A 15,447-nucleotide genomic window follows, 5' to 3' on the forward strand; every position below is an offset into this window, starting at 1 on the left:
TATCCTGACAGCACATCTCAGTGCGACTGGCCACATTTTAAGCGTGGCCCGGGGCACCGCCTTGGGCAGCAGGTCTGGGGGCAGCAAAGAGAGGCCTCTGGCGCCTCCGTGTGGCAGGTGCAGGAACACCGTCGAGAGAGCTTCGCCAGCCCGAGCTGGTCCACAGGCTGGAGCGACAGAACTCAAGGCTACTTTTCTTAGAGACGCAAGAGTTTCTGAGCTGAAAAGCCCCCATGCAAGGCCTTCTAGTCACACCTCTGCATTTTACAGATGGGAAGACTGAGGCCCAGAGAGGACTGGGCACATGCCCCACGAGGCAAAGCTGTACAGAACCCCAGGTACCTGATGTCCAATCCAGAGCCCTTTCCACGCCACCACCTGCCCCTGCTTGTGGGTGGCAGGCTTCTGAGGGTCCCCCTGCTGAGGGTTCTGTGTGACCAGAGCGAATCCGGCCAGATTTGAACCCACCACCCCCAGCTCTGATCTCCCTGTCACATCATTCAACACATATCTCTGAAGAGCAGATTCTGCGCCGGGTGTCTAATTAGGCAGCGGGGAGATGACCGTGGCCCTCACGAAGCTACGGCCTAGGGAGGGAGACAAGCTCTGACCACACCGAGACAGACACAAGTGTTCGCCTCCATGTCGAGAAGCGACCTGGGAGAGGTCGGGAGGAGATGTCTGGACAGAGGGCTGAAAGCACGGTTGACTGAGTGAACGGAGAAGGAAGGGTGTCCCAGAAAGAGCGAACAGCGTGTGCGAATGCGTGGTGGAGTGAGAAGCACGGTGCATCCCTGGTCCAAAATGGGAAACCAGCCCTCATCCTCCAGGAAACCCCCAGGACAGAAACTTCAGGTTTCTTTCTTGTGTATCAGGCATCAAAGAATTTCTACCCCGATCCTCAAACCAACCCAAGACCTCTTCCAGCCAGGGCGGTGCCTGGGACTCTCTGAGCCTGGGACCTGAGGCGCAGGGAAGAGGCAGCAGAGGCCTCCGTTTGCATCCCTGGCGTCATCGTGATAGGAGATGCGATCCGTCCAGCAGGAAGGAGGAGGTGGGAGCTGGAGAGTCGTTGGGAGGTCTGCGGGGGGAAGCATTGGCACCGATCGTGGTCCTGGGCGGTGGGGATACTCACCCTGGAACTTGACAACCATCCCTGTTGGGCAGACGGAGTGAGGCAGGCAGCGGGCACAGGAGTTGATGACTGATGTGCCACAGAACATGCCAGGCCGGCACTCGCAGACGCGGGTAGAGTTCCATGAGCACGGCTTCTTCTCCACGAGGTCGTCTAAGGGACACAGAGAGGGGTCACCGGGGACAGAGGGAGGGCGAGGGAAGGGACTCAGAAAAGTCACAGGAGGGCTTCCCGGGTGGCGCAGTGGTTGAGAGTCCGCCTGCCGATTCAGGGGATACGGGTTTGTGCCCCGGTCCGCGAAGATCCCATATGCCATGGAGCGGCTGGGCCCGTGAGCCATGGCCGCTGAGCCTGCGCATCCGGAGCCTGTGCTCCACAGCGGGAGAGGCCACAACACTGAGAGGCCCGCGTACCGCAAAAAAAAAAAAAAAAAAAAAAAAGAAAAGTCCCAGGGACAGTCCAGCGCGTGAGGGAGGATGCTGCTATGGCATTCTGTTGGGCAGGGCAGCAGGTATGCCCAGCCCTTCCTTCCAGAGTGTTCCTGATGTGAGGACCAGAGGGCAGGCGGGGTCCATGAGGCAGCCTCCACCTCCTAGCCCGCATCCCTGGAGATCACTAAAATGGTATTAAAAAGAAGTGAATGTCCCAATATTAAAATGGGCAAGAAAGATATGGAGGGGCATTAAATGCAAACTTCTCAGGGAAAGCAGCCAATTGGAAAGGCTACATACTGTGATTCCAACTACATGACCTTCGGGAAAAGACAAGACTACAGAGACGGTAAAAAGATCAGTGGTTGCCAGGGTTTGGTAGGGGGTCGGGGAGGGGAAGATGAATGGACAGGGCACAGAAGATGTTTAAAGCAGTGAAACTATTCTGTATGACACTGCAGTCGTGGATACATGACATTACACATTTGTCAAAAATCATACAACATACAACACAAAGAGTGACGCTTGGGCTTCCCTGGTGGCGCAGTGGTTGAGAGTCCGCCTGCCGATGCAGGGGACATGGGTTCGTGCCCCGGTCCGGGAAGATCCCACATGCCGTGGAGTGGCTGGGCCCGTGAGCCACGGTCGCTGAGCCTGCGCGTCCGGAGCCTGTGCTCCGCAATGGGAGAGGCCACAGCAGTGAGAGGCCCGCGTACCAAAAAAAAAAAAAAAAAAAAAGCGTGACCCTTAATGTAAACTATGAACTTTAGTTAATAATGCACCAATATTGGTTCATCAACTGTAACAATGTACCACACTAATGCAAGATGTTAATACTGGGGAAAAGGGTGAGGAGAGCCGGCATGTGGGAAATCTCTGTACTTGCTGCTTGGTTTTTCTATAAACTGAAAACTGCTCTAAAAAAAAAGTCTATTCAGTTTTTTTGGGTTTTTTTTAATGGGCAAAGGATTTAAGAAGACTTTTCTCCAGGGAAGATATACAAACGGCCAGTAAGCATATGAAAAGATGCTCAATGTCATTAGTCATCAGATGCATCTATTAGTCATCAAACCAAAACCACTATGACAGACCACGCCATATCCACTAGGGTGGATGGAATAAAAAAGACAGACAATGACAAGTGTTGGCAAGGATATGGAGAAGTTGGAATCCTCATAGAATGCTAGCGGGAATATAAAGTAGGACAGAGCCGTGGAAGGCAGTCTGGCAGTTCCTCAAAATTTAAACATAGATTTACTATATGATCCAGCAATTCCACTCTTAGGTACATACCCAAGACAACTGAAAACATATGTCCACACAAAAACGTGTACATGCATGTTCATTCCAGCATGATTCATAATAGCCAAAAAGTAGAAACGACACCAATGTCCATCAACTGATAAATGGATAAACAAAATGTGTTATATCCATATAACACAATATTATTCAGCCATAAAAAGGAAGGAAGTACTGATACACACTACAACATGAATGAACCTTGAAAACACTATATAAAGTGAAAGAAGCCAGACACTAAAAGCCACGTATTGCATGATTCCATTGATATGAAATGTCCAGAGTAGGCAAATCCATAGAGACAGAAAGTAGATTAGTGATTGCCAGGGGATGGAAGGAGGGGAGAATTGGGAGCTAAGGGGGTTTCTTTTTATTAGATAGCAGTGGTGGTTGCACATTGTGAATATAATAAAGCCACAGCACTGTACACTTTATTCATTTTTTAATAAATTTTCTTATTTATTTATTTTTGGCTGTGTTGGGTCTTCGTTGCTGCACGTGGGCTTTCTCTAGTTGCAGCGAGCAGGGGCTATGCAGTGCGCGGGCTTCTCATTGTCGTGGCTTCTCTTGTTGTGGAGCACAGGCTCTAGGCAGGCGGGCTTCAGTAGTTGTGGCATGTGGGCTCAGTAGTTGTGGCTCACGGGCTCTAGAGCGCAGGCTCAGTAGTTGTGGCGCACGGGCTTAGTTGCTCCGTGGTATGTGGGACCTTCCCGGACCAGGGCTCGAACCCGTGTCCCCTGCATTGGCAGGCGGATTCTTAACCACTGTGCCACCACAGAAGTCCCACACAGCACTGTACACTTTAAATGATGAGTTTTACCTTAAAAAAAAATCACTGGTAAAAATAATAATTAAAGAATGCAAATATCCCTGGGAAAACAAGAAGGGGCATTTTTGGTCAACCAGAAATGATGAAGACTTCTTAAATATGGAGGGCAGATGGAATTGGATGGAAGGAGACCACAGCCCAAAACGAACCCCATACGACTGATTATGCTAGGATAGGCTCTGGGTGCTTGTCTCCAAGTGCGTGAATGGTAGGGGCAAGCGGGAGGGAATCCCACAAGGAGTGCAGCAGAAGCACCCAGGTGGGTCTCTCGCCCCACACTCCTCATCCAGTCACGCCACAGAGCTAGAAGCCAAGCGTCTCCCCAAGGATACTCGGGTGAGGTGAGCTGGGCGGCGCCCCCGGGCTGGTCAGCCGTTGGGGAAGGAAGGGACCCTGCAGACCCAGAGGACCAGCCTCTGACAGACCCCGCCTGGCACCTCCACCCCACCCGCTCATCCTCGCAGTCCCCGGAGGTGGATTTCACAAGCCCCACTCGCAGACCCCCACCCTACCCCAGTCATCAGATCCCACGTGCAGAACTCGAAGTCACCAAAGACCAGAAGAAACCAGCACCAAGAAAAAAGAGCCCCAAACTCAAACAGAACTAACGCTCAAGAAAACAGATAAAAGAGAAAACAGAGCAAGCCTTTGGAATCAGTATAATTAATATCCTCGGAGATGCAAAAGGATATTGCAGCTATGAGAAGGAATCCCCTGGAGCACAGTGATGCGTTCCCCAAATCCTGTGTCAAATGGACTCAGAGGAAGACTACATTTCCCAGCCTCCCTTGCAGACGGATAGGCGGTCATGTGACTTGGTTCTGGCCAATGGGGTGTGGGCAGCAATAATTAAAAGACACTCCCCTCCCCCCCTACGCCTGGCTCCTAAAACCATCTCGGGACCCTCTCCTCTCTCTTCCTTGTTGTAGTGACCCTGGTACAGCCCCTCACTCTCACCTGCAGCCTAGAAGCTGTACTGAGGAGAGAATAAAATCCTGATAATTTTCTAAAATCTGGAGACTCCACCTAAAGACAGTGGGTAGACATCCACGGAAAACTCAAGAAAAAAACACTCTGAGTAACTGCCTGCATGTAATATCAAAGGCCTGGGCAGAGGCAGAAAAGACTGCGTGGACTTGCCAATTCCCTAGTTGGGGGAATGAGCAGAAGCTCCAGGAGTGGGGGACACCCCTTTCTAGGCAGCAGGAGCTTGATAAAGACTATCCGACAGAAGAGAAGGCAGAGCCCCTGCCTCCATGACAACACCCATCTCTGGCTGCTTTCTGACCCCCACCCAGGCCGCCCTCAGGCTCCTAAAACAAGTTTCAAAGGTAACAGTCAGGATTCCTCAAGAAATTAAACATAGAATTCCCACATGATCCAGCAGTTCCACTGCTGAGTGTGTAAAGAATTGAGAGCAGGGACTTGAACAGCTATTTGTACAACTATGCTCATAGCAACAATATTCACAATACCTAAAAGGAGTAAACAACCCAAGTGTCCATGGACATCAACGGACAAGCAAAATGTGGTAGATCCATCCAATGGACTACCATTCAGCCTTAAGAAGGAAGGAAATTCTGACACATGCTACAACATAGATGCACCTTAAAGATATTACGCTAAGTGAAACAGGTCACAAAAGGATAAATATTGTATGATTTCACTTCGATGAACATCCTAGAGTAGTCAAATTCATAGAGACAGAGAATAGAATGGTAGTTGCCAAAGGCTTGTGGTGAGGGTGTCGGGAGTGACGAGGAACTAGTGTTTAATGGGGAGAGAGTTTCAATTGGGGAAGATGAAAAAGTTCTGGAGCTGGATGATGGTGATGGTCACCCAAAAATATGAATGTACTTCATGCCGCTGAACAGTACATTTTTAAATGGTTAAAATAATAAATTGGGCTTCCCTGGTGGCGCAGTGGTTGACAGTCCACGTGCTGATGCAGGGGACACAGGTTCGTGCCCCATCCGGGAAGATCCCACATGCGGCTGGGCCCATAAGCCATGGCTGCTGAGCCTGCGCGTCCGGAGCCTGCACTCCACAACGGGAGAGGCCACAACAGTGAGAGGCCTGCGTACCGTATACCGTAATAGTAATAACAATAAATTTTATGTTACGTATATTTTACCACAATTTTTTTTAAAAAGTAATTCTTGAGAATTCCCTGGTGGTCCAGGGATTAGGACTCGGTGCTTTCACTGCCGTGGCCCAGGTTCAATCCCTCGTTGAGGAACTAAGACCTCGCAAGCCCCACTGCACAGCCAAAAAAAAGTAACCCTGAGAGTCCCCAGCTGATGCTCTGAGCTGGGAAGACGAACTCAAGGACAGTGAGATGGGGCAGGTGTGAAGGAGAAATCCCTCATACTGTATCAAGGACAGAGCTGCTGCCCTGGCTAAGCTCAAGCAAGAAGGAAAAATATAAGAAGGCGACAGTGCAAACACGCTATAGCAGGAAAGATGGAAGGGAGGGAGGAGGGAAGACAAGAAAAAGAGAAAGATCTAAAAAAGATAGGAATATAGTTTGCAAGGACAAAGAACCCAGCCTGCAACTAACAAGCAATCCCAGGAGTGCTTCACACTATAAAGGAACTTAATAAGAATAGTAATTCAATAAAGGAAGAGCTCAAAAAAAAGTTGATGTTTTCAAAGGATGAGATAAGAAGGAAGACTGCAGAGCAAAAGAAAACAAACTGAGATGCACAACACCATAATTAGAAATTCAGTAAGTGAACTACCAGTGTCCTGGGGGCCCTGTCTTGCCCTGGGCAGCAAGAAACAAAAAACATTAGACAGAAAATTGAGTTAACGGCATGGAGAAAAGATTGAGAAAATACTGGTGAATGCAAGGTAAAAAGACAGATATTAATGCAATTAATGAAGATGATTGATAGACAAGGAGGAAAGGCAAAGACAATCAAACATAAGAATAACTGGTATCCATCAAGTGGACACTGAGATATATCTATTTAGCCGAGATAAAATCCATGTCAGTTCCCCTGAAATGAAGGAAGAACTAAATCTGCAGATAGAAAAGACATACCAGATACCGGGAAGATTTGTTTCCAAACAATTAATATCAAGGCATATTCTGGTTAAGTTTTTGATCCTTAAGACTAGAGAAAGAATAATTCTTGCAGTCACCTACAAAGAGGGGGAAAGAAACTGACTGCAGACCCCTCCACAGCAATATCCATCACGAGAAGACAGTGCACCAATGCCTACCAAGTTCTAGAGAAAATATGTCCCAGGCATAATATTATACCCACCCAAGTTGTCATTCCAGTTTAAAAGCAACAAATATTCTCAAACATGAAAAAAGTGAAGGAAGGTGCAAAGATGAGTCCTCCCTGAAAAGTCCACATGACAGTGAAACCTAACCAATCAAGTGACAAATCAAACTGAAAAATTCAAGAATGAGAAGCTGTGATAAATGGACTCATAGGGCACAATGAATGAATTTAAATAGCAAAGTAAAGCTAACATGCCAAGGGACTTAGGGCTACAGAAAAGATGATAAACATCATAGACTATGACGATGCAAAAATAATGTAAGCAATAAAAGTCTGGAAGAGGATGGGGAGGCCAGCGAGCCATTCTTTTTTTTTTTTTTTTTTTCTTTTTGCGATACGCGGGCCTCTCACTGTTGTGGCCTCTTCCGTTGCGGAGCACAGGCTCTGGACGCACAGGCTCAGCGGCCATGGCTCACGGGCCCAGCCGCTCCGCGGCATGTGGGATCTTCCCGGACCGGGGCACGAACCCGCGGCCCCTGCACTGGCAGGCGGACTCTCAACCACTGCGCCACCAGGGAAGCCTGAGCCATTCATTTTTCATTACAGGGAGTCAAGCAACTCTCTGCTACCCCAAAATTGAAACAAGTAGAATATGACTCTACCAGAAGAGACAGTCATTCCTTAAAGGATTCCTAGCCACTTATTGATTTTCATAACCTCTTTTGTTAATTTCAGAGGGTTTTTTTTTTTTTAGGAACTACTGTCTCTTGTGATAGTTTAGCTTCTTCACTTTGGTTCCTTCTTCCTCTGATATATTTGAATAAAGTTAAATATAATAATTTTCACGCTATAAATAGTATGATCCCATCCTCTTAAAGATCCCTTCTTTCTATGTGTGTATAGTCTGTCTGGCTACTAACCTACCCATTCTTCTCTCTTTGGAGAGGGACAGAGAGGTGTCAGTCACCCACTGATGGGGGAAGGGCAGAGTTGACTTTCTTCCTTACATTTGTGTATTGCTTGAATTTTTATGATGGACGCATATAACTTTTGTTTAATAAAATGTGGTCATTAATTTAAAATTTTTTAAAGATACACCAGCGAAATGCTAACATAAACAAGAATGGCAGGGCTTCCCTGGTGGCGCAGTGATTGGGAGTCCGCCTACTGATGCAGGGGACACGGGTTCGTGCCCCGGTCCGGGAGGATCCCACATGCCGCGGGGCAGCTGGGCCCGTGAGCCATGGCCGCTGAGCCTGCGCGTCCGGAGCCTGTGCTCCACAATGGGAGAGGCCACAACAGTGAGAGGCCCACATACCACAAAAAAAAAAAAAAAAAAAAAACCCAAGAATGGCAATATTAATGTCAAACAAAAATGGAATTAAGGCAAACACATTATAAGAAACAGAGAGGTGTATTTCATGTTGATAAAACGTCCAACCCACCAAGATAGCATGATACTCATCAACATTGTACCTAATAACATAGCTTTGACATTTATAAAGCAAAAATAGAACACAATGAAAATCTGATGAAAAACAAGCATATTGGAAGATAAATTTTAACATGTCTATCTCAAAAACCAACCTCTGTGAAGGTGACAAAATAAATAAGGGTGCATATTATTAAAATAACATAATTAACAAGCTTGATTAGATAGGTATACATGGAATTTTGTACACAACAAGCAGAATACGCATTTTCCCCCCAAACACACTAAACATACTAAAACGCATGAAAATGTATTAGGCCACAAGAAATCTCAGCAAATTTCCCCACCTCACCCCCCAAAAAACCCAACAAACGCGAGGTAGCACACAAACCATATTCACTACCCACAATAAGAAATTAACAAAGAAAGCACTTATTGAAGAAGTTCTCCTGGAAGCACTGTGGTCTTAGGGAAAGAACAAAGCCCTTGGTGTCAAACCAGCAGCTAAAACTCTAGTGCTGCAAATTACCACAACGTTGTAATTTTGGAAATGCCCTTAACTTCCCTAAACCTCAGTTTCCTCACTGTAAATCTAGGATAAGAAAAGAGTCTTCCCCTAGGGGTTTAGCAAAGATTAAGCTTAATACATGGGACTTCCCTGGGGGCGAAGTGGTTAAGAATCCGCCTGCCAATGCAGGGGACACGGGTTCGATCTCTGGTCCAGGAAGACCCCCACATGCCACGGAGCAATGAAGCCCGTGTGCCACAACTACTGAGCCCGTGCTCCGCAACGAGAGGCCACCACAGTGAGAAGCCCACACACTGCAACGAAGAGTCGCCCCCGCTCGCCGCAACTAGAGAAAGCCCGTGCGCAGCAGCGAAGACCCAACGCAGCCGAAAATTTTTAATTAATTAATTAATTATTTATTTAAAGTAAACTTAATACAGAAGTGTGAGTCCCTCCCTTGAGGAAACATGGTAACTAAGTCTCTCTAAAAAGTATGGATGCAGGGAATTCCCTGGCGGTCCAGTGGTTAGGACTCGGCACTTTCACTGCCGAGGGCCTGGGTTCAATCCCTGGTCAGGGAACTGAGATCCCACAAGCCGCACGGCGTGGCCAAAAAAGAAAAAAAAATATGGATGCAAAAGATCATGGTTGATATCAATTCACAAATCCAGAGGGGTAAACTGAGGAACCAGGGGGCTGATTCAGAGTACAGGCACCAAATCTTGATTCGCCCCACCTTTCAGATTCTCCGCCTCCGCTGCCTTCCCCACACCCCTGAGGCTCCCCATCCTCCCTGGAAGGAGCCCCCGGAGGAGAGACACAGCCCTTACCTCCAGAACAGCTCACACAGGCTGTGCAGCGGCCATTTCTGTCCAAGTAGTAGTCCGGATCACACTGCTTCCTGCAGTCATTGGGCCCCTCAGGGCACAGCTCCTTCAGGGAACGCCCTGGGGAAGAGAAGCAGAGAAGCTCCAGGTCAGGCCACCTTGGAGGGCCATTGCTGCTGGGGTGAGGGCAGGGCCTGCCTCAGAAAGAGATGACTCAGAGGTGACAGAGGTGGAGAGAAATGAACTCCTGAGGACGTCATTCAAACCTGAGTTATGGCACCATGGACTACTCTGTTGTTGACTCAATTATTTCCCTTTTGTCTTGTTTAGGCCTGAGTTAGGTTGCTGTTCGTTACAACCAAAGGAATCTAGACCAGCGGATCTCAACATTTCTCGTGTCTCCTAGTCATTCTGGGAGAGCCTGTGGACCCTGCTCAGAATCACATTTTCAAGTGCACAAAGTAAAACACTTAGGATTACGAAGGAACCAGCTATGTTGGCATACAGTTATCAAAGCGTTGAACAAAATAATTTAAGATGTCATACATGTGATTCTTTGTAAGCTCATTAAATAAGATCTAATAACTACCATAGTTTCAAAGTAGTGATGAAAATCAACAATGTCTTATGATATCTGCAGCAGTTGTAATATAATATGAGAATACCTGATTTCTACTGATGGAAAAGCTGCAGGTACTGCTATTACTGCTGTGCTTTGTTGCCTTAATTCATAATGGAAGGAATTCATAAAGGGAATTTTTGTTGGAGGCGAATGAAAATAAGTGAACTCAATCAGGTTCATGGCTTCCCTGAAATCTACTCACAGACCCTTGGGAGTCCATGGACCACAGGTAAGAGTCCCTGCTCTAGAATAACATGCAAGAACCTCTCAAAAGTACTAGCTTGATGGTACACACCCTCTAGCTCAGGAAACTTTAGTAGCTCCCCAGTGGGCTTTCAGAGAGGTAAATCTGACCCACCACTCCTTGCTGAAAACTTTCAAAGACTTCTCATGGCTCCCAGGATAGAGGTCTAGGTCCTTACCATGGTCAATGCCCACTCATATACCCCTGGCTCTATTCTCTAGCCACACTGGAGTCCCCCTGTTCCCCAAGGTGGCCATGCTCCCTTCTGCCCCAGGGCCTTTGCACAAGCTGGCCCTCTGCCAGGACTGCTTTTCCCCCCTTTCCCCTAGTAAACTCCCACTCAGCCTTCACATCATAGTCAAGGCATCACTTCCTCAGCAACTTGGACAGGACCCCGGTTATAAACCGTCAGAGACCCACATACCTTGCCCTCTTACACCTAACTCTGTTGTAATTTCATACTTATTTAGAGGATAAACTTAGTGTCTGGATTTCCCACATGAGTGTCAGCTCCTCAAGGATGGATCTTTCTGTGTCTGCTCACCAATGAGTCCCCTGTCATAGGGGCTGGCACGTATTTGATCAATACATGTTATGACAACCTAAGCAATACAGACTCCTCAGCCTGGCACTCCCAGGGCTCACTCTTGTCTGCAGACTCCTGGTCTGGCATCATTGTACCTCATTTCCTTCGTGTACTCTGTACCCCAGCCAGCCTGGGCCTCTCCATCTTTTCTCTAGCACTCCTCAGATGTCCTGGAATGTTGTTATGGGTTGAATTATGCGCCCCCCCCCCGAAAAAAAAGTGATGCTGAAGTCCTAACCCTCCAGTATCTCAGAATGTGATCTTATTTGAAGACAGGGCCCCTACAGAGGTCATCAAGTTAAAATGAAGTCATTAGGGTGGGCCCTCATTCCGTATGACTGGTGTCCTTAGAAAAAGGGGGAAATTTTGGATACAGAGACAGATATGCACACAGGGAGATGCCCACGTGAAGAGTGGAGGCATGCTGCCACAAGCCAAGGAACCACCAGAAGCTGGGAGAGAGGTCAGAACCTTCCTTGGAGCCTTCAGAGGAAGCACAGCCCAGCCAACACATTGATCCTGGACTTCTAGCCTCCAGAACTGTGAGAAAATGAACTGCTGGTGTTGAAGCCACTCCGTTTGTGGTACTTTGCTCACGGCAGCCCAGGAAACTGATATGAGAGATACCCCCTCCATCTCCATTTCCACCCCAGGGAACCCTTCATATCCAGCCAGGTCAGGCTGAAACCACCCCCCACCATGGAACTTTCCTGATCACCTGATTCTTTCCAGATTCCCCTCCTGGGTCCCTTTAAAATCGCCTCTCAGCACCAGGGGCTGTTCTGGCGTGAACTTTAGACAACCCTCTGTTGCAGGAAACACACTCACAGGTTCAGAGTAACCGAGCTGGGGGTCAGTCTGACTCACTAGACTCACACTTACCGACCACGAGCTTCGCGCCAGGGACTGATTTATTTTTATTTATTTATTTGGCCATGCTGCAGCATGTGGGATCTTAGTTCCCCGACCAGGGACCGAACCCATGCCCCCTGCAGTGGAAGTGAGGTGTCCTAACCACTGGACCACCAGGGAAGCCCCCAAGCACTGATTTAAGAGATTGAAGGTGAGGTCCCTGCCCTCATGGAACTGACACTCGAGCCTGGGGAAGAGACGGCACATAAAGAAAGAAATCAGCGGGACTTCCCTGGTGGTCCAGTGACTAAGAGTCTGTGCTCCCAATGCAGGGCGCCCGGGGTTCGATCCTGGTCAGGGAACTAGATCCCACATGCCGCAACTAAGAGTTCGCATGCCGCAACTAAAAACAGATCCCGCGTGCAGCAGCTAAGATCCAACGCAGCCAAATAAATAAATATTAAAAAAAAAAAAAGAAATTAGCAAGTGGGTTCAGACTTCAGAGACAGTCTCTGAAGAACACACAGCAGGAGCTCAGGGAGAGGAAAGCAGTGGAGAGTGGAGTGACAGAGGGAGACAGCGGGGGGGATGGAGGCGGGGCCTACTGAGTCCCAAAGGACTGAAGGACGCAGCTGTGCAGGAGGCGGGGTGGGGGTGGGCTGGGAGCATTCCAGGCAGAGGTAACGGCCAGTGCAAAGGCCCTGCGGGAGGAACAGGCGTGGCTTGTGCAGAGGACAGAAAGGCGACGGGCCCTGGAGTAGAGGGAGCAGAAAAATGATGAGTGTTTACTGACGGCTAGTTTCTTCTTTTCCCATCTTTCACGTAGATCTTCTCCCCTGAGCACCACTTTCAGAATCAGAAACGAAATGGTTAAGAAAGCCTCAGGAGTTGTGCTGGTTCTGAGAACTGGTTCCCAAGTGTCCCGCTGTCCTGATCCTCCCAGTCTCCGATCAGCGCCTTTCTGACTCCAGATGTTCTCACAGTTTGTCCTCACTTTCCAGTCACCACCTCTCACCTCTGCCTCAGCATCAGGCAGGCCGACGCCAGCTGCTTTGGCCCCCGAAACTCCCATGGGCAGAACGGCTCTTCGCTGAGTCTGGGCCGCCAGCCCCTCCGCCCTGCCTTTCCCCAGCCCCCTTTACCCCTTTTGCTTCCGCCAAATGGAGCCCCTCCCAGGTCTTGAATGCCCGTCCTTGCCCACTCCAGGCCTTGGCATATTCTGTGTCCTCTAACCAGAGCACACACACCCCCTCCCCACCTTGGCCTGGCCAACCCCTGCTTGTCCTCAGGATGCCTTTTGATGCCACCTCCTCAAGGAAGTCCCCCCTGCATTTTCCAACGAGGTCAGGTCCCCCAGGAGTGTGTTCTCATGGTTCCCAGATGCTAACTGCCTGTTGCAGCAGACATATTTTGGAAGGACTTTTCAGCCCACAGGCTGCGCTTCTTGGAGAACAGCCCTCATTCCCCCCGGCCCCGCCCCACTAGCAGTGGTCCAGGGCAGTCCTCGCCTTGGGGAACCAGGGCAGAGGTGGACATCTGGACTGTTCTGAGCCATCAGATGCTTTCTTCCTTTGCTTTGGAATTGAGGCTGAAAGATGTTTGTCGAGTGTCCCCCCGTGTTGCCCTGAAGAAGAAGTGCAAATGGGGTGGGAACTGTGGACCAGCCAAGCTCAGCCAGAGCAGGGAGGGCAGGGGAGGCCTCCTCTTCCTCCTTGGAGAAACCCTCAGCTCCCCCAGGACAAGATGGGGTACACCCGCCTGGCCCCAAACAAACCGTGCTCTCTGCCTAACACCAGGCCTGGCTTCACATCATCCCCCCACGCCTGCGGGGGAGACCCCTCCTATGGTGGGTGAGTCTGGGCACAAAAGGAAGGGTGATCCAGGAAGCAGGGTGCAGAATAGGAAGGGGGTGTAGCCCGCACACAGGCTCTTCACTGATATGCTCTGCTGCCCCCCCAAATGCAATGCCTCGGGGTCAGCACCAAATAAGGGTGAAGGGCTCAGGAGTCTAGTTAGACAGCCATGTTGGAGCCCCGCCCGAGCCACTTACTAGCATGTGACCATGGGCAAATCCCTGATCCCCGCCGTGTGCAAGTTTCCTCTTTGGGTTTCCTATCAGGGCTCCATGAGCTAAGATAGTTACAGGGCTCAGCTCTGTGGCTGGCGTGGCACATGTTCCACCAATGATAACCATTGCTGTTGTTATGAGTCAGTAAGTGAGCTCCCCGTCACTGGGGTGTATGTAAGCAGAGGGCCGGGGATCAACTGTTGAGGATGCTAGAAAGGGCATAACAGGCCTGGGTGGGAGGAAGGATCTGATGACATCTTAATTTCTCAATCTCAAAGGTCTCCCCGTTTCCTTCCTCCACCAACCGGCCCCGGTACACAGCTGAGTGCTGATTGCAGACAGCAGGCAGAAAATGTCAGAAATTTCCCCGAGAGACAAAGGAAGGGGTTTTTGTGGGTTTTTCGTTTTTCCTCTCTTGCATGCCCGGAAGCACAGGGTCAATAAAACTCCAGCAAAATGCCCCGCCCACCACACCAGCATGGGGTGCTCAGCCACCCCCAGTCACTGGGCCTTGGAGAGGGAACTTGTGGGGGAAGGGAGCCCCCTTTTCCCAAGTTACAGCATCTAAGTGGAGGGAGCCTGAGGCTGGGATGTCACCCTCTCTCTCCCCACCCACTCCCCATCAAGCCCTGCCAGGCTGGCATCAAGGGGGGCTGGGGGGCATGGGAAGGAAGTGTCTGTCTTTCTCCCTGCGGCTGGGCTTTCAGGTCCTATGGAAAGTCACAGAGCCCTGTGGGCCACACCACTCAGGAACCCTGACCGCTGCTCTCCTGGGGGGATGTGGCGTTGTTTAAGCCCCCAGTCTGCGGTATTTTGTTATGGCAGCCCGAGCAGACTGAGACAGATGGGTAGATGTATGGGGGATGGGTGGCAGAAAGAAAGGGAAGGGGTATGGGAGGCGGGAGGAGGGAGGGATGGACAGGTTAGTGAGTGAGTGAAAGGACCGCTAGGTAGACAGGCAGGTATGTGGATGGGTGGGTATGTGGGTGGCCGGCCCTTAAGGCACTAAAAAAGCATGGGAACCCACCTGTTACACACTTCAAGTCCAACACTAAACCAGAAAATAAAAGCGAGACAGTGCAATGAAGTTCTACTTTTTCCCCTACAATGACTTCTTACAATCATTTTTGGAAATAAAAAATATCAAATTCTTTCCCAAAATGTTTCTCTTGGTCCTTGGTGGCCTGAGCAAGGGCTGGGTCTGTGCTCATGGTGGAGCAAAGAGGCCGCAGGTCTAGGAACAGACTGACCAGGGTTCCTGCCCAGCTCGGGCCACGTACCCTTGGTGATCTTGTGCATCGTGGCCTGTCGCCATCCTCCAGACAGCAATGCTGGGCCCTCTACCTGTCCTGAAGACCCTTACCCACTTCCAGTGGCC

The 15,447-nt window shown here is 49.5% G+C and overlaps 1 protein-coding gene across 1 annotated transcript in view; it reads right to left on the minus strand.

Annotated features, from left to right (window-relative positions):
- The window catches only part of TNFRSF8 (TNF receptor superfamily member 8), a gene marked incomplete at both ends in the record, with an annotated part of 64,575 nt that overhangs the window by 29,865 nt on the left and 19,263 nt on the right, over positions 1 to 15,447 (minus strand). The window contains 2 exons of the mRNA XM_081215855.1: positions 1,136 to 1,288; positions 9,701 to 9,817. Of these exons, the coding sequence (XP_081071981.1) occupies positions 1,136 to 1,288; positions 9,701 to 9,817 (270 nt within the window). The remainder of the gene's footprint in view (positions 1 to 1,135; positions 1,289 to 9,700; positions 9,818 to 15,447) is intronic.

This window comes from Mesoplodon bidens, assembly GCF_964165515.1.
Source record: "Mesoplodon bidens genome assembly, chromosome: 2".
NCBI lineage: Eukaryota > Metazoa > Chordata > Mammalia > Artiodactyla > Ziphiidae > Mesoplodon > Mesoplodon bidens.